Genomic DNA, 17,520 nt, shown 5'->3' with positions numbered 1-17,520 from the left:
TTTTAAAATCTTTGGCGGGAAAAGATGTTCTGTCAGAATATTACAGTATAAACTAATACCTCTACGAAAACATTTGTTATACGTTCAATAATTTATTTGAAAATAACTTACTTCAGATATATTATTTAAAATTACAGAATTTGTTATGTATGATAATCATTTCTTTCCAGTATTCATGAATTTTTGTTCACCGTGTATATAATCACGAAGCAAGAATCGGAATGTAGATTAGTACTACACTAATGCTGAAATGGCTTGTGAATTTAGCCAAGATGCGCAAAGGAAGTACATTCTTTTGTGTCGGGGAAATACCTAGCGTATACGCCAATTTCTAACCTATTAGCAAATGTCATGCGTGTTACTTGACGTTAATGCGGTACATACTATCTGATGTATCTTACATATGTTTTCTTCCACTAAAGCTATGTAAGGAAATAGTTATGTGATTCCACGTACGTTAAACGATGACGTACGGGTAATAAAATCCCTTACAATGATGTAACGTCAAAATCAGCAATCTCAATATCTCAATGCAGTAACAGGAAGTTCGATGAACATCTACGATAGTATAAGTTAACGTTGTTGATATCGATACATAATGTTTGCCTAATGTAAAACTATTGTTAACTTTGTCAAAGAATATTTTACTACGTAACGATAAGTAATTTGTTAATTGATGTAGCAAGTGATTCCCGATTGTGAGCATGTGCGACGACGCCCATATTAGAGAGCAATGGCAACTTCTACAGAGTCTTCGTACTACTGTAGAAGGTTTATTGGTTGACGGCGTTTTGAACGTATGGAATGTTTACGGCGGTTTAAATCGTCTTCACAATGTGATGGAGCGTATATTCAAACATGGCTGTCGAATATTTAATCAAAATGTAAGATAGTCTTTATCCTCTTGTTTTCATTGTTTCTAACTTATTTTAAATTATAAAGTAAATTTCATTATTATATTTAATAACTTGTCTTCTTTTTATCTGTGTGTCAAATTGAAACAAAGTAAAACAATTTTAGTATTTTTATTTAATATTGTTTTCATATGATAATTATGACAAACATAACGAGGAATAACAGTACTTTGATAATATTAAAAGTAAGAAAAAGAGGAAAATAATAAAATTTATTATAAGGGAGAACCAGATTGTTGGATTTTTATACAAGGTTTAAATTGGCTACAACCTTCTTTAGCGTTATCACCTGTTATCTCAGAGTCTCAAGATTATTTTTCAAATTTGCCAACCCAAATAACATCACAAAAAGATATGTTATGGTTGTACAAAAGGTAATTGTAGAAGTAAATTATGTAATATTTAAATTTATATAACATATTTTAATGAATCTTATGTTGTAGTTTAGAAAGTCATTCTTTATCACATAAGCTTTCTTGGCTTTTGTCTGATAAGGAACATTTACTTTCATGTTTTGAACCATGGGCATTTTTATGCCAAGAAAATTTATCTGAAGCTACTCTTTTATGTTTAAGAGCAGTTGAAAGAAATCAGCCCACATTACTTACAGAAATTGATCCATCTTTGGTAAATTATATATACTACTTAAGCCATCAGTTTGTCTATATACTGTATTTTAATCATTTGAATATTTTCATTTTTAGTTTCTACCATCTTGGATTTCTCCAAAAACAAGTCCAAACAGACATCGCCGATCTTCTTCATATCCAATCAATTTTCCAATTACAAATTTTACTGTGGCAAGAGATAAAACTATGCATATTGAAAAAAGTCAATTAGAATCATTGAAAATAGCATCAGATAAGAAAGTGAGCCAACAAAATGAGGATAAATTTGAAGAAAATCAAACTAAAGTGTTAGACACCAAAGAAGTAAATGATATACCTTTAAAAACTTGGAATAGTTTATCAGAATTGACTAAAAATTCTACAGCTCCACAAACAGGTTCTTCTGCATCTGCACTAGTTAGTACAAATACAAACTCATATAGAAATAATGATTCTCAAATTGCATCTGTTGAATTATCAAAAATCATTGATGTAAATTATGCTGAATTAAAACATTCAACATCCATGGTTATGGATAATCCATTACTTGTAAAGCCAAGAACTCCGTTAAGAAAAACGAAAAATAAAACTAAAGTAAAAGATAATTATGCAGCGAAAAAATCTAGCGAAGATTCGGATGTATTAAATAGCGAAGACAAATCAAGAAACACGATAAAAGAATATTGTATTCCACGTACCAAATCGAATAAAATTGAAACGAACAGATCTAGTACAGATTCGACGGAAATAAATATATTTGATAAGCCAAGACGACTATCTGCTTTTTTACCTGGATCGGCACCCGAATTTACTGGTCCATGGAGCTTGGAAATCGAGGGTCAAAAAGATATAAGAACACCAAAAAAAAGTTTCATGGAAGATGGAGGGAGTAGCGTACAGCCTATGGCAATAGGATACTTTCCACGTCCAGCAGAGGGTCAAAGTTTAACGAGCTTTTTAGCTTCTGCACAATTTTCCAGAGCGAATGCCGAATTGGATAGAGAAAATGCACATTTTAGTGTTTCTGAAGCTATGATAGCTGCCATTGAGCAAGTGAAATGCAACAAACAATGGCGTCTTATGGAAGAAACTGCCGAGGAAAGCGACGAAGAAATAAATAGCTTAAAACAAAGGATACGATTGAGACGCCGTCAACGACAAGAAGAGAGATGTAAAGGAAGGACGTGGAGTCGTGACTTATTGAGCGATGGAAAAACTGATACAACGACCACTGATCAAAGTGTTAGTCCATTGTCAACTTCCTCGGATACTCCATCAGAAAATATTTCTACTGACGATATAGAAGATCTAGAAGTGGATGACGAACGAAATGCAGCAAAACTTAAAAACGCTGGCATTTCAGTATCTATGGCATCATTGTACTCAGACGCAGATTTGTATCAAACATCCCCTATGCATGGAACAGAATCAACGTTGACCGACACTAGTATGTCTGCGGAAGGTGTAGCTCTATCGCTTCTCAGTAGGTTTAGTGAAAAGCAACTACCAAGAGCTAGCGAATTACAATGGCTTGTCTCAGAAAAAGATGCACCACAAAGGTTATTACCGTTACCCAAAAGTTGGCCAATTAGTCCAGATGAAGCAGAAAATTTACAATCTATTCCATTGCGTGGAACCACAGAATGGGCCCCACCGAGACCTCAAATCATTTTCACACCACATCCTCCGCCAGTGTAAGTTTACAAATTAAAAAAAAAAGCATCATTTAAATACATAATCAAATTTGATGTTCGTATCTTTAGGCGGCGAACTCTTATAGCTAAACAGAATTATAGGTGCGCAGGATGTGGAATGAAAGTTGCCGTAAAGTATGCAAACAAATTTCGTTACTGTGAATATTTAGGCAGATATTTCTGTACTGGATGTCATACTAATCAAGTGGCACTGATACCAGGAAAGATTTTATCTAAATGGGATTTTAATAGGTACAACAGTTTGATAGAAGTATGTGTAATTTATAAATCTCTATAAATTATCATACTTATTTGATATTTTTTCATTTAGATATCCTGTATCAAACTTTTCATACAGACTGTTGGATCAAATGACATTAGATCCATTGTTTCAAATAAACGATTTAAATCCATCATTATATAGGCGCATAAAACAATTGGACAGAACAAGATTGCTGCGTACACAATTATATTTCTTTAAAGACTTCTTACTTACATGTAGATTTGCAACAAGGTATAAAAATGTAATCAATGTTTTCGTAAATATTTCAACTACAATCTCTTGAGATTTATTTTTCTTTGTTTTAGCATTCAAGAAGTGTTGAAAAAGGAATCCAGTTATATATTAAATGAACCTCACGTGTATTCCATTCAAGATCTGATGCATGTTAAATACGGTATTCTGCCAACGAGATTACAAGAATTAGTTCAAATTTGTAATGTTCATACTGTAGGCTGTGAGGTAATGTTCTAAACTTATATATGAATTTATTTGATATGCTTCTTGAATAAAAGTGCATTTATATTAATTTCAGTTATGCCAAGCTAGAGGATTTGTATGTGAACTATGTTGTTCTAAAGATATTATATTTCCTTGGGAATTGTTGAAAGTTAATAGGTGCGAAATGTGTGGTGCATGCTTTCATAACGAATGTAAGCAGAACTTTCATAAAGCCGATTGTCCGCGTTGTATTCGTTTACATGCTAGGCGGATATCTAGAGAAGAACAATTTTGACACACGGTAAACATATCCTATGTTATATTTTTATATGCGAAAATTAAGTTAATAATTTAAATGAAATGTAAGTTATTAGTTCTAAAAACCAGATTTTCTAAAATTGTATTTCAAATTCTATCTTTTATTTATTATGTTTAATATAAAATTAAGGTCTGTATAATTATATTTCTGTGCTGCTGCACTGCGATATTTTCAATTACTTGAAATTTTTAAGTATAGTATTTTATAAAAATAAAAATTTATTTAACATAACTATGTGCGAATGACAGACGTAGCAAAGACTGAAACCATGTGATATTTAAAATAATTGTAATGTTATATTTAAAGTATTTCTTATTTATTTTTTCTTTCTGTTACGTAATTATTTAGTATTATGTACTGTTTTACAAACGAAAATAGGGATAAACTGTGTTCTAATTTATTTGCAAATAATTAAAAATTATTTTTGTATTGAAAATAATGTAAATGATATTATCTATTAAGAAACTGAAATGAAATTATTTTTACTTTTCCAACATTTAGTAAACCTTAATTTAATAGACTTTAATGTAAATAATGTAATAAAATTAATACTTAAATTATTGCATGTTATGAGTATGAAATGTAAATGGCAATAACATTTTAAGTAGATCGATTTACAAAAACAATATCTTTATGTTAGAGAAAATAGTCATAAATGATGTACCTGGTTATTATCATGATTGAAAGTATGCATTATTTATAAAAAAACTGTTAATACGATCGAAGTTTATAATAAAACGTTCTGAAAGCTTTAATATCTTTTTATTTTTTGTAAATGTCTATGGACAGTTGTCACTTTTATATTCTACTGAAATTATACTGAAAAGATGTACGAAGAGACATTACTTCGAAAAAATTAAAAATCATTATTTGATTTTATTAAATTACACTTTGTTTACAATAGTTCACATACACACATCTTACAAAATAATAAGTGATAGTACATTCACCGTCAGTAAAAAAATATATTATAATGATATTATATACACCACCTAATTTCAGTAATCCTTAAAATTATATAATATCCTTATTCATATGGTAAATCACTAAATATAAAGAAATCGTTCTAAGTTTGTCCTAATAATTTTTAGATATATGTACACATTGGTGATTGTGGTCAGTATGTACAACTACTTTCTCAGTCGGATCTATACTTTTTTGAACAAGTAGTCCTAAATATTTTTTAGCATACAAATTGCATAATGATTGTGTACGTGAGATAATTTTGATGCATTTGATTATACCAAAGTTTTAAATACATTTATATCACAGGTGGTATTTTGTTAAAAAAGAGATGTCACATTTATTAGTAAAGATAACTAATAATTATGACAAGATAAAGTTAGAGAAAAATAGATCTGTTTGTTTGACCCGCATTATGTATGTCATTAATACTAAGTAATTTCATTTAGAATGGCAAATAACGAGAAATTATACTTTCTCTATAAATTACATATTCACTTAAGTTATATCATTTTCATGCAATTTGACGATATAAATTAATTTTTAAATTTTTTCGCTTATAAACGAAGAAAATTTTATTCTTAATTTTATACTTCGCAATGATTAAAGATTTACTATAATTCCGGTAATTTTATGATAACTACCTTAGAAGCATACAATTTATTATCAGTCTATGAAGTGTAACAACAATGCATAACAATACGCCACACTCCTTATACGGCTTATTAAAACACAGATGCCGCATAATTTTAGCCATACACGTATATACGTACCAATTCAATCTACGATAAGGTATTGTATAATAATATATGTATAAAAAAATGAAAAACAAAAGAATAAAAGATTTACTTCAACCTTTCCATGCATAAAAATGGTTTCCGGAAATATTAATTTCTTTTATTGAATTTTTATGGAGTGTAAAAGCGTGGCGCTAAAATAAATTTCTCAACAAAAATTAAAATAACTTACAAATACTGAGATTGTAGAATAATAGAGAGACTACTAATAGTGTATAAATAAAAAAAAAGTCCCGAAAAAAAAAAAACAGGAAAAAAAATGATAGCATGTATCGATCATTTCGGATGCGTATAAAAATTAAATTAAATTTCAGTCATTCGAATTTTTGAAATTTCCGAGTAATAAGTAATTTTGAAACCTTTTGGCTGTAATTTTATTATTACGCAAATTAAATAGGGCCATTTTGATTTGCATGTCATTGCTCGGCGATCATCTTAATATTTGATAAATTTCGTTACAGGCTACCTAACAATAATGGAGGCATTCCTGCATATTATTGTCAATCTTGGCTTTTATTACCTACATTTTTACTTTTTAAACTACTTATATATCTAAGGTATCTTTTAATGGCAGCTTCGCTACTTCAAAGAATATCCTAAAATATAAAAAAATATTTAAAAAATTTGCAAGTTATTTTAAGCACTTTTCGCCGAATGATAGACAAATGCAAATGCCGGAAGAAAAAGACGTGAAAATCTATTCTTAAACTAAATTTTAAATGAATTGAAAAAAATATCGGACTTACTTGTGACTATATTTGTTGCGGACCGTTGTTAATGCTTCCTTATGTTTCCGATGTAACCCTTGGTTCAAGAGGTTGGCAATGTCTTTTATGTCTTCAACTTTATACCCACTATAATATTCTAAAGTCGCAGTCCATCCTCCTAGATCTTTCATTTGTAACGCAACTAGGAGCGCAGCTGCAGCGATTTTACTATCACTAAACATTATTGTTGAATAATCCATCAGGGAATATTCCAAAATATATCGGGCTAAAGTTAAAGTTGGCATCGATACCTTTGCACACTATTTAAAAAAGAACATAATTATTGCGATCAAAACAATAAAACTTGTAATAATTGAGCGAAATTCAGTGATTGAAGTAACCCACCCTAGCGTATCGTCTTAAAAACCTATACGAAAGAGGTATACCAAGATCAAAATCGATTACTTTCAAAACACTCATTTCCATTCTAATTAATTCTCTTTGTGTGTAAGCACCGTCACATATATACAAAAAGTCTTCGACCATTGGAGGTATTCTTTCCTATGATAATTGTAATAAAATTTAGTAAAAAACATATCTTTGTTTAAAAATTAATAATTCACTTGTGTATTAAATATTGATACTAACATCATATTTACTTGCTATGAAAAGACTTGCAGCACCTAACAATTGTAATGTTTCTTTACCAACCGTTATTTTTGTTAGATACAAATCAACTAATTTCACAGCCAAATACAAAGTTTCATGGTTCAGTTCAAATGATTCTTGAACTTCTACCATCCAGTCAATTAATAATGCTCTCATCCATCGTGAGAGACATATTTGTCTATCCATATAATCTCCAATGGGAAATAAACGTTCTCTATCTTTTAAGTAATTAAAGATATCCATGGCATAGTGAGAAACCTGAAATGGGTCTAACCAATTCTCTGCATCAAAATCCCATTGAACTCCTTCAGGTAATACTCTTTCAGGCACAGCATCTAAACATGCTGCTATAGTTTTTTCTTCAGTTTTTGAAGATACTTCAGATGTACTTGTTTCACTTTCATTTTCTTTTTCAGAGATTTCTGTTATTTCAGGTTGCTGAAAAAATTTATATAAATATACAAATATGATAAAAAATATTCCACAGTTGAAGGTCATTTACCTGAATATTGCTTCTCCTTGATTTCTTAGAAGTGTCATCTCCCACGTCCTCTAATGCACTTACATATAAAGAATTGTCTTCTGATTTTTCTAAATCTAAACTATGTCTAACATTTACAATTGTACTAGCTACTTCAGTTTTCTCCTCATCTTTCTTCACTGGTTTCGGATGAAGCACTGGCTTTGGTTTTGGAGGTATTATTTCAGGTTTAGTTATAGCTTTTTCAAGCGTTCTGATAGAACTTGTCTGAGTGAAAGATTTTGCTTGAGTAGCAGTAGCTTTTTTAACTACTTTCTTTGGTTCCTGTTGATGAGTTCCCAATGTCTTGCCAATAGCCTGTTATATTATACAGCATTAGATATAAATTTACAAAAAAAAAAAAAAAAAAAATAAAAGTATTTATGCAACATACATTAGTGATGTTCCCTAATGCAGATCTTTTTGTAGTTTTTTCTTTTGGTGGAGATGCTTCCGCTTTTCTTTTAACACAGGGATCTTTTCCAAGAACAGGTGGTTTAATTAAAACATTATTTGTTTTAGAATTTTGACTTCTTGTTACTCTTTTTCTTGCATTTGTTATATTAATATTGCTTTGTTTATTTTGTGCATTTAAAATTTTTGATGGTGCCATTTTCATTAACCAAATTAAAAGATCTGTTCTCTCCCTATGTATGTAAAAATAACATATAATATAACCAACAATTCTTTACAATTATAGTGGAATGAAAATTATTGTTTACAAAAAACATACAATTTTTCAAATTAATTTTATATTAAATATACGATTTTAACACCAGTATGTACGTATACATGCATAAGTGACCATGAGGAGGACGATATTTTAGAACTAATATTCGAACAAGATACTCCGATTTTTTTTTTGTTTAACTCTATTTTATAAAAGTTTAATCAACATTTGATTGATTCGTTTTAAAATCGAAGTCACTTTCTGTCAGAAATCATGAGATTCGTCCATATTTTTTAGTAGGAATTTTGGCTGTTGACTTGATTCATAGGACAACACATTCACGGAGGTAAAAACGCGGGAACGTATTATAAGAGCATACTGTTAGACAAAATGAGCATGAATTTTATCAGCGTTAAAAGTTCTAATAGCACCTTTGAATATGAGGGTGCATACAAAAAAAGCAATGGAATAAGTAGAAATTACAAACTGTTCGTAACTACCACAGAGACAAGCGATCGTTAAACAATCCAAACATTCACCAATACATATGGAGGAGGTCTCGATATTTACACAAAAAATTGTTTCGTAGTTTTAAATAAATTATTACTGTTTACCTGCCGGTATTAATTATTATCCAATATGCTCTGGTGCAATGGTATTTTTCATTTATGAAATTCTTATGCCACTAAGACGTCGCCGTGATACCCATTCGTTTCACCAGAGCAACTGAAGTTGACGTTGTTCAAAATATCACAGTTACTGTTAACGCCTTCTATGATTGGTCCACTTCAATTTGTGTCGACCAATTGGAAGCATGGAAACATCTGAGACCGCCACCTATCGATACGATTAACAATCGAATTGTATTCAAAATCATGGACCAAAGAATGTAGAGATAGAGTATATCTCAGAGCGGTTGGAGGTGCCCAGCTGTTCCTTGGCTGACTCCTTAATAGAATTTATAATTGAAGCTTTAGACAATTTGTGAATTTGAAATTTACAAATATCTAAATCTGGAAACTTGTAATTTTTTTAATTCTTTACAACTGGCGGTACAGAACATGTGCGGAGCCAGTAACGGAGCCCCCCACTTTTGTTGCTTCCATTCCCCTTGTCAATAATCCCAGCTTACACTCCCCCTCTACATTTCTGGGTCCACATTCAGAATATATTGGTTTTTCATATATATTTTATGCAGTTAATGACAGATAATTTCGATGAATCTCAAGAATTACATTTTGTATTATTTAATATTCGACATAAGTGATGATACTTTGAGCAAGCAATAGGGTCGCTGTTAATGTAATTTAATATATTTAATTCGTAGCTAAATGTTCGTTTTATAACTGTACGACCACTTCTTTATTCATTAAAATAATTAAACGTTCAGATTTAATCAGAGAAATTGTTTGCATAATTAATTTGATGAACTTCGTTTATATATCGTAAACAAGATTCACGTGAGCACCGCGAACTAAATATTACTAACAAACGAATAACCTTTGACCTACATTTAGTATCGTTCCTTTTCGATTAAAACGTTAATAACTTAAAATTCAAGGTAGAAAATAATCTATCGTGTAACAGTAATAAAATATCACGAAAAGATATTCCTATTTGTTGGTGTTCGTTAACCTAACTAAACGAATATTTTTGATTTTATGTCGTGAAAATTTGTCACATACCGAATATTAATCATACGTTCTCTTCACACATGTGCGTCATTCTGATCGTCTTCTAAGTTTCGATCCCATTGGTTTGTAGGATTTATGAGTGAATAAGAATGCAAAGTGAACGTTTTCTCGTAAAATATATAACAGTGAACAATTGCTTTGCCTATTTACCCGATACCTGGCTACGTAAATTGGAAACTAAGGTTTGTATTGAATAACTTCTATAATCAACTAGGAACAACTATATTCTGAAACACATATTCCATACGCAACTGTAAGAAATCTGATCAGCATATCAGATTTTGACAAACTAATTTTCTACGTAATAATGTTATATCGTTTAACTAGATGTCGACATTAGCACTTTCTCCTGGCGGGAAAGTTAAAAATCATTACTTGAATCGGTTTGCAGATTTCTACTTTATCGATAGCGAATACTAGACAGATCCTTTTCAGTCGATACAATAACTGAAGCAATCGTTTTTATTTACAATGGATAATTTGAACAGTTTGTTAAGAACAATTTATTACGAATTACAGGAAAATGTAATCGAAATACTACATAAGGGTAAGACGTATTACCTATCTTGTAATGCAAGATCGATTAGTAATGGAACTTTATGTCTCGGACCATCCTTTGCTAGAAGTTTGAACATTAATGAAGGTGACGAAGTTTTTGTGTGTTCCGTAAAAGATGTGCCATTTTTAACTAAAATCAGCGTTGCACCTCGAACTACGAATGACAGGGAAATTCTGGTAGGGTGTAACACAGTGTTACAATAAAAATTTTCACGTTTTTTATTCTTGTTTTCTTAATACATAGATCATTAACTTCTTTCATAGGAATTGCAAATTGAGAAGGTGCAATCAACGCTTCTTAGTCAAATTCGCGTTGTTGCCAAAAATCAACCGATCGTTGCGTGGGTCTCGAAATTTACTTCCGTAACATTAATTGTAGGCAAGTAACTCTGGATCATTTTCATTATAGTGAAACTACAACACCTTCAAAACTTCTGATCTTCCACAGAATCTTTGGAGCCAAATCTGAAGTATGGAAAGCTCGAACAGTTTTCAGAAATTCACGTGGGTGATGCATTGGCAAAATCAGAACCCCCAAACGAGCCAAAGAAGCAAAATAATGTCCCAAGCAAGCTAATCGCAGATTTCAGAAAAATGTTACCATTTAAGAGTGAAGAGAACCAATTAAATGCAAGCGAAATAGAAAGAAACGAAAAACTGTTGCACAGTTTTTGTAATAGAAAGAAGCCGATGGTGTATCGTGCCCACTCCTTACCAAATCGCATAGAAGACAATCCTTTCAATATAATCGCCAGCTGCCCTTACCACGTGTTCGTGCCGAGGCGCCATGCACCAAAATTTTCGGGCAATTTCGCGCTTTGTCGAGTGAAAAAGATGGCAGAGAGCAAACAGCAGCAGAATGCGACGAGCACTAACTTCCTCGTGAAGGTGGACTCATCCGTTCCAGAATTATCCACGGAGCTTATAGTTAGGCTATTCATCGTGGAAGATGTATTCGACGGGTCATCCACGTTGAATCATTTTAATGTTAACTTCCTCCACAAGAGTGTTTACGTATCAGATAGTTTGAGGATCAGTTTGAATCTCAAAACAGGGTCAAAGATTAGCTTATGTCTGCTGGAAGCTTCCGGGAATGTTGCACCCTCTTCCATTGAACTGTTCTCTTTGAGGAACTCCGTGTCCTTGGACAGTTTTCGAAGTTATGTTGCGATGCACTCGAATCCTGAGAAATTGTTGATCAATTCTTGCGCTGCTCTTGTGGTGGATGGTAATTGTTGCGTTGTAAAGATCTCCCCGGACAGTTGCACTTATGGCATGGTCGATGGGATTGATGTGGAGAAGACGAAGGTTTATTCGAGGTCTGTTAACGAGGAGAGTCAGTTGAGGGTGGCTTTGGAGAAGCAAGAACATTCCGGTTTGGGAAAGGTTTTTACTCGGTAATATGTCGTATTTATTGGCACAATTTTTCAAATTCAGAAATTTAGGACATTCCTTGCTTTCAGATATTTAAAGAACGTTTTGTCGGAATGCGAACTCACATTGGACCTCAGTCTAGGTCTGCGAACCCAATTGGGATTTGAATACGATCGAGAGAATATTTTAATTTCTGGGGCACTTGGTACGGGCAAAACGACTGTTTGCAAAATACTTACAGATTACTTACAGAAACCACCTTATTTCGTACACACCCACGCAATAGATTGCAGATCTTTAAAAGGTATATACTTAAATTTATTAGTAATGTATATTTGTCACTCGATAATTTATTTTTTGTTCAGGAAAGAAGGCCGAAATGTTACAAAAAATTTTGATAAATGCACTAAATGAGTGTGTTTATTATGAGCCCTCCGTGTTATTTTTGGACGATATAGAATCCATTACAAATGCTTCGACGAATGACGAAGAGAATACTCCAGATGCTACAAATGCGGCTAGGTAGTTTATTCTTTTCCCAACATTTTTGCAAAAAGAATATATAGAGTTTCTGTTTCATAGAATCACGGATATTTTGATTAACACGGTGACACAGTATCAAGAATCTCATTATGTGTCAGTCATTGCTACGTGTGCAGGCGTCGGCAAAATAGGCCAGAAATTAAGGCCAGCAAGGGGTTGCCATTTCTTTAGAACCGTTCTAACTATTCCAAATCTAGAAAAGGTATTCTGACAAAAGGGAACAAAGAACGTTTCTATAAAATTTTTCTTAGAAAATTAGCAAGACACGCAGCGGGATTATTATTCATAGCGTAATTTGTCCTTTCTAATCAGGCGGATAGAATCGATATTTTGCAATTAATGCTCCGGGACAAGTGGTACGTGCCGGGAGAAGACGTGAATTGGGATTACTATGGAAACAAGACCGAGGGATGGATGGTTCAGGATCTCGTGGATCTCGCACAGAAAGCCACGTATGTTGCTTGGAATCGTCACGGTAATAAAATCTACATTTAAGAGCTTAGAATAAGGTTTTGTATTGCATTACAATCTTGTACAATATGGTTAATAAGAACTTGATTTTTTTAATGTAAAAGGAATGTCGAAGCCTCCTGTCATTATCACGGAAGAAGACATGTCAAACGCGTTGCAGAATTATACACCAATATCCCTGCAAGGTATACAATTGTACAAAGGGACAGGTCACATGTGGTCGGACATCGGAGGCCTGGCAGAGGTGAAGAGGTCCCTCGTGGAGATTCTGCAGTGGCCACTGAAGTATCCTGAGGTGTTCAAGAATGCGCCGATCAAGCTGCAAAATGGTGTTTTATTGTACGGTATGCCTGGGACGGGAAAGACTATGCTTGCCAAAGCGATCGCCAACGAGTGTGGCGTGAATTTAATTAGCGTTAAGGCAAGTAATATTTAGGATACTTTATTTCTGATTAAAATTGCAATTTCATGGAAATAATTTTCATTTCAGGGTCCAGAATTATTATCAAAATACATAGGCGCTAGTGAGGAGTCTGTTAGGAATATGTTTGAAAGGTGAGGGTGCATATTTAAGAATGAGATGGTTATACCACTGTAAGAATAATAATATATTTATGTATCTTACAGAGCTCTCCGTGCAAAACCGTGTGTCCTCTTTTTTGACGAGTTCGACAGTCTCGCCCCCAGGTGAATAATTAACTAATACGATGCAATTCGTTAGGAAATCATTTCTTAATTATCATACGTTTTTTAGACGAGGTCACGATAGTACCGGCGTGACAGATAGAGTAGTGAATCAATTGTTAACGCAAATGGACGGCGTGGAGGACAGAGAAGGTGTAGCAGTCGTGGCTGCCTCTTCGAGACCAGATTTGTTAGATTCAGCTTTGCTGAGGCCTGGACGTCTCGACAAAGCGTTATATTGTCCACTTCCGGATGAAGTATACCCTTTAATAATAATTGATACTCAAACTTAATATTAGCACCACATACATTCGTTTTTTTTTTAATCGTATAGGCAGATAGAGAAGAGATACTAGCAGTACTCTGTAAGGCACAGAAAATAGACCATGAGGAGTTGGATTTAAAAGAACTGGCTGGGATTACTTCAGGATTTACAGGTGCAGATCTGAATGCCGTGGTTACGCAGGCTAAATTAACAGCTTTCGAAGAAGTTGCCGAAAATCTAACTGTGAGTATAAATGTTACGGGAAAAGATATTCAACACAAAGATGAATCCGTAACAAAGACAAAGTACGAGATACTTCGTACAAGAACGAGTCCGCAACAAAATAGGACCAGAAATGGTTTCTCTGTTCCTAACGATCGTGCCGTTTTGTCGCGAATCCTGTCGTATCTCCTGGCTGCAATAATGAAAAGCATTTTAGCGCGACTCGGGACGAGAATCATTTGTAGGGAGGTTTCCAAAGTAAGATAGTGCGTAATGATGATAATATCGTTAGGTGTACATCCCGGTTATGTATATAGAGTGGCGTCGAGGTAGCTAGGTGGGTTAGGTACGGTGCGATATAACTGAGGAAACGTAGACCAGGTTTATTAGCGCACGATGCCGAGAGCACCAGCCATCCCCCATCTCGCTCCACTTCATCCTGGCCTACGCCTCGCTGAACGTCGAGGGGGTTATTATCTTATGCGTTATAATGATACACGGTTAGGGCCTGCAGCGGTCCTGTAAAATCGAAAGGCAGACACCCTGTTTCACCCCTGAGTCGCGTCCTCTTTCCAGGAGTTTCACCATCCGACGATATAGCTTTGCGAGGTTCCTTTGGAAATCTAATTCTGTAGTTCTTAGGCGATAATCGAATTGTTTATGCAATTCTAATACATTAAAGTATGCAATATATATGTGACAAAGTTTTAAAATAGTGGTATCTATGTTCCACCATGTCATAATCGTTTCAGTGTGTAAAAGGGAATATCGCGTATGTGATAGGTAGGGGGGTCCATTAATTAACTTCCTACAGGGAAAACAAAGTTGCGCCGGCACTTACTAACCGGAAGAACACGAATATCCAAACTGTACGTCTAATTAGCGAGCGAGTTTCCTGAGCGCGACGCGTTTGGAGAGGAACGCGTCTCACTGATAAGCGATAATGTCTATAGGTAGATTTACGGTGTATTTCTCCCTTAACGTTGTAATTAATGGTTTCGCCGTTTCAATTTGATTTCAGGATGGAAAAATTACAGCGAAAGATTTCAAAGTTACTCAACAGCATCTGATCGATTCCATTAGAAATACTCACCCATCTTTGTCCGCCGCTGAGAAAGAAAAGTACAAAAGAATGTGAGTATATATATTTTATTTAGCACCTTCTTGCATCTCATATTAATCATTTTTTAATTTTACAGTTATGCCAGATTTTCAAGGAACGATAATTTTATAGAAGACGTGGTGAAGAACCAGAAGGCTACTTTGGCGTAAAATTTATTTTTGGGATTCTTAAGAGATGAATTTTTTATACATCTATTTTTTGACAAAACCTATCAATCGTAGCTAAATATAGAGGGATTATTAAAACTTGTCTTTTCATTCGAATATTTTCACGATTCAACAAATTCGTAGAGTCTATATTTTCATTTTATCATGTATACGTGAGTGCAGTTTCTGAGAGGTAGCCGAAGGGGTTGCAGGGGTTCAGTTTTCCTCGTTTAGCGAAGTATAAGCGTAATCCGGATGCCTGCGTCTCTCAAGAAACTCAGCCTCGTTGGCGTCGTTCCGCGAAGCTTAACAGCGTGGGCACAAGAACTTTTCGTATTAATAATCGGTATAATAATTAGTATTTTCATGCGCGACTTAGCAGGAAGGAGGCACGCGGCTGTCCAAGAGAGAGAGAGAGAACGCGCTCCGAACTTTGGTGGATCTTGATTTTAAGTTCGGGCGAAGGAGGCGCATATTTCACCCCGCTAATGTCCCGCCAGATAAACTACAATATTAGCTGCCTTCGCCCGTGATTTAATTTAACTTTGCCCCGGCGCGACATCCGCCTCTAGCTTTCGGCTGCATCCCTCTTCAGCTTGGTTAACCAACATCCCCGGCCACCCACGACCCGCCCTGTTATGTCGACATGTGTTCTTGGTTTATAGTTTTGGCTAGAATAAGCGGATTCCTCAGAAATTACCTGCTCGTTCGAATAATATTCCTCTTTTCGATTTTAAGCCTCCGTATTTAGATTCATATCTCGTGCTGTGTGACGTAGCATGTTATGTTGTACGACGAAGTATAACAAAAAGTTACATAAGTATGAAATCATAAATGAACCAGAAATGGCAGTTTTCGAATATTGTTAAAAAAAGTTGAATGAAAAAGAAATTCTTTAAAAATCGCATCGCATTTCAATTCAGTCTGGTTTTATTGAATGGAAACAATCGGGATTGGAACACAGAAGACCTTTCGTCCTTTTCTCTTGCTATCACCATATAGGTGACCAGAGGAATGCATTTCCACGATTTGGTAATCGCCTTACCGCGGCACCGACCGACGTTATTGCCTTATCTTGTAGCCACCGTGAGATAGAGAGAAAAGAGAGAAAGAGGGGCCATGTGGAAACAGCGAATCGAGGGCTTCGATGAAAGAATACGCTGATACGTTTTTAATTTTAAATCAAAGATAACAATATCTTTTCCGTACACACTGTTTTTAAAATATGTAAAATCCTTTCGTTAGAAGATTGTCTCGTTTGTATAAGAAAGCAAAAAAGGGTTCGACTACATTCGTGTTGTTAACTAAGAAGAACAAAAGGCTGGACGATCAGTCGAGTCAGAAGAACGACAGGAAGAAAAGCGGAAACGAGAATGCGAGCCGCAGTAACAGTGGCGTTGGCTATTTAGCATAAAAATGGCCAATTATCCGGCTAACAAGCCGAGCGAGCGACGGGAAAGCCCGGAGAAACGCGTAGCTGGCTGCTGCTAACTCCGTTTACACCGCCTCGCCTCTTGAAGAAGATTAGTTAGCGTAAATGCCGTCGGTCGTAGCATTTTTATTCCTGATTACCGTTTCTCGTCGCGCTAATCTCGTTACCTTGACATTCGAAAACTTGACTTCGCCGTCTCCGGGGCCTCCCCGTTCCACAGCTTTTCTTCGACGCGACGCCGAACACGGAAACGTCGCGTCGCCGGTCGAAACATCGGTCTCCGCGTTCGAAGGACACGCGACAATGCGGACATGATTTCCATCGGGCTTGAATGCCATCCTAATTCTTCGGGGAATAATCCACCGACTCAAGTTTGTTTGCCGCCACGTTTACAGGCATTTGCTGCTTTCCGGTGTTGTGGCATCG

General features: G+C 34.6%; 3 protein-coding genes across 9 annotated transcripts; 2 read left to right on the top strand and 1 right to left on the bottom strand.

The window, feature by feature from the left end:
• The first annotated feature begins 112 nt into the window (after window positions 1–112).
• Rubicon (run domain Beclin-1-interacting and cysteine-rich domain-containing protein rubicon) lies at window positions 113–5,011 on the top strand. Of its 6 annotated transcripts, XM_003707737.3 has the most exons (9): window positions 113–611; window positions 683–884; window positions 1,137–1,288; window positions 1,358–1,541; window positions 1,619–3,216; window positions 3,286–3,468; window positions 3,548–3,730; window positions 3,805–3,958; window positions 4,032–5,011. In XM_003707737.3, the coding sequence occupies exons 2-9, from the start codon at window positions 705–707 to the stop codon at window positions 4,230–4,232; spliced, it is 2,835 nt and encodes a 944-aa protein (XP_003707785.1). In that variant the 5' UTR covers window positions 113–611; window positions 683–704; the 3' UTR covers window positions 4,233–5,011. The 6 variants fall into 6 exon arrangements, with proteins under 6 accessions (XP_003707785.1, XP_076393127.1, XP_012151139.1 ...); XM_076537012.1 differs by having other exon boundaries at window positions 113–884; window positions 1,490–1,541; XM_012295748.2 differs by lacking the exon at window positions 113–611 and having other exon boundaries at window positions 751–884; window positions 1,195–1,288.
• On the bottom strand, window positions 3,669–10,407 carry CycB3 (cyclin B3). 2 transcript variants are annotated; one of them, XM_076537017.1, is made up of 8 exons: window positions 10,268–10,407; window positions 9,197–9,419; window positions 8,307–8,559; window positions 7,895–8,230; window positions 7,372–7,830; window positions 7,129–7,284; window positions 6,763–7,043; window positions 3,669–3,898 (listed from the first exon to the last, which is right to left on the bottom strand). In XM_076537017.1, exons 3-8 carry the CDS (start codon window positions 8,529–8,531, stop codon window positions 3,868–3,870), a joined length of 1,488 nt encoding a protein of 495 aa, XP_076393132.1. In that variant the 5' UTR covers window positions 8,532–8,559; window positions 9,197–9,419; window positions 10,268–10,407; the 3' UTR covers window positions 3,669–3,867. The 2 variants fall into 2 exon arrangements, with proteins under 2 accessions (XP_076393132.1, XP_003707769.1); XM_003707721.3 differs by lacking the exon at window positions 3,669–3,898 and adding an exon at window positions 5,113–6,612.
• Window positions 10,320–15,761, top strand: Pex1 (peroxisomal biogenesis factor 1). Its single transcript, XM_003707712.3, has 15 exons — window positions 10,320–10,458; window positions 10,796–11,011; window positions 11,099–11,213; window positions 11,283–12,231; window positions 12,298–12,512; window positions 12,574–12,730; window positions 12,791–12,953; window positions 13,064–13,226; window positions 13,327–13,643; window positions 13,713–13,777; window positions 13,850–13,909; window positions 13,977–14,163; window positions 14,241–14,414; window positions 15,415–15,527; window positions 15,593–15,761. Exons 1-15 carry the CDS (start codon window positions 10,366–10,368, stop codon window positions 15,663–15,665), a joined length of 3,060 nt encoding a protein of 1,019 aa, XP_003707760.2. The 5' UTR covers window positions 10,320–10,365; the 3' UTR covers window positions 15,666–15,761.
• The last annotated feature ends 1,759 nt before the right edge of the window (window positions 15,762–17,520 follow it).

Source organism: Megachile rotundata, chromosome 11 (assembly GCF_050947335.1).
Source record: "Megachile rotundata isolate GNS110a chromosome 11, iyMegRotu1, whole genome shotgun sequence".
Classification (NCBI taxonomy): Eukaryota; Metazoa; Arthropoda; class Insecta; order Hymenoptera; family Megachilidae; genus Megachile; species Megachile rotundata.
Note: the sequence above shows the minus strand (reverse complement) of the source record. Positions and strands in the feature narration are given on the sequence as shown.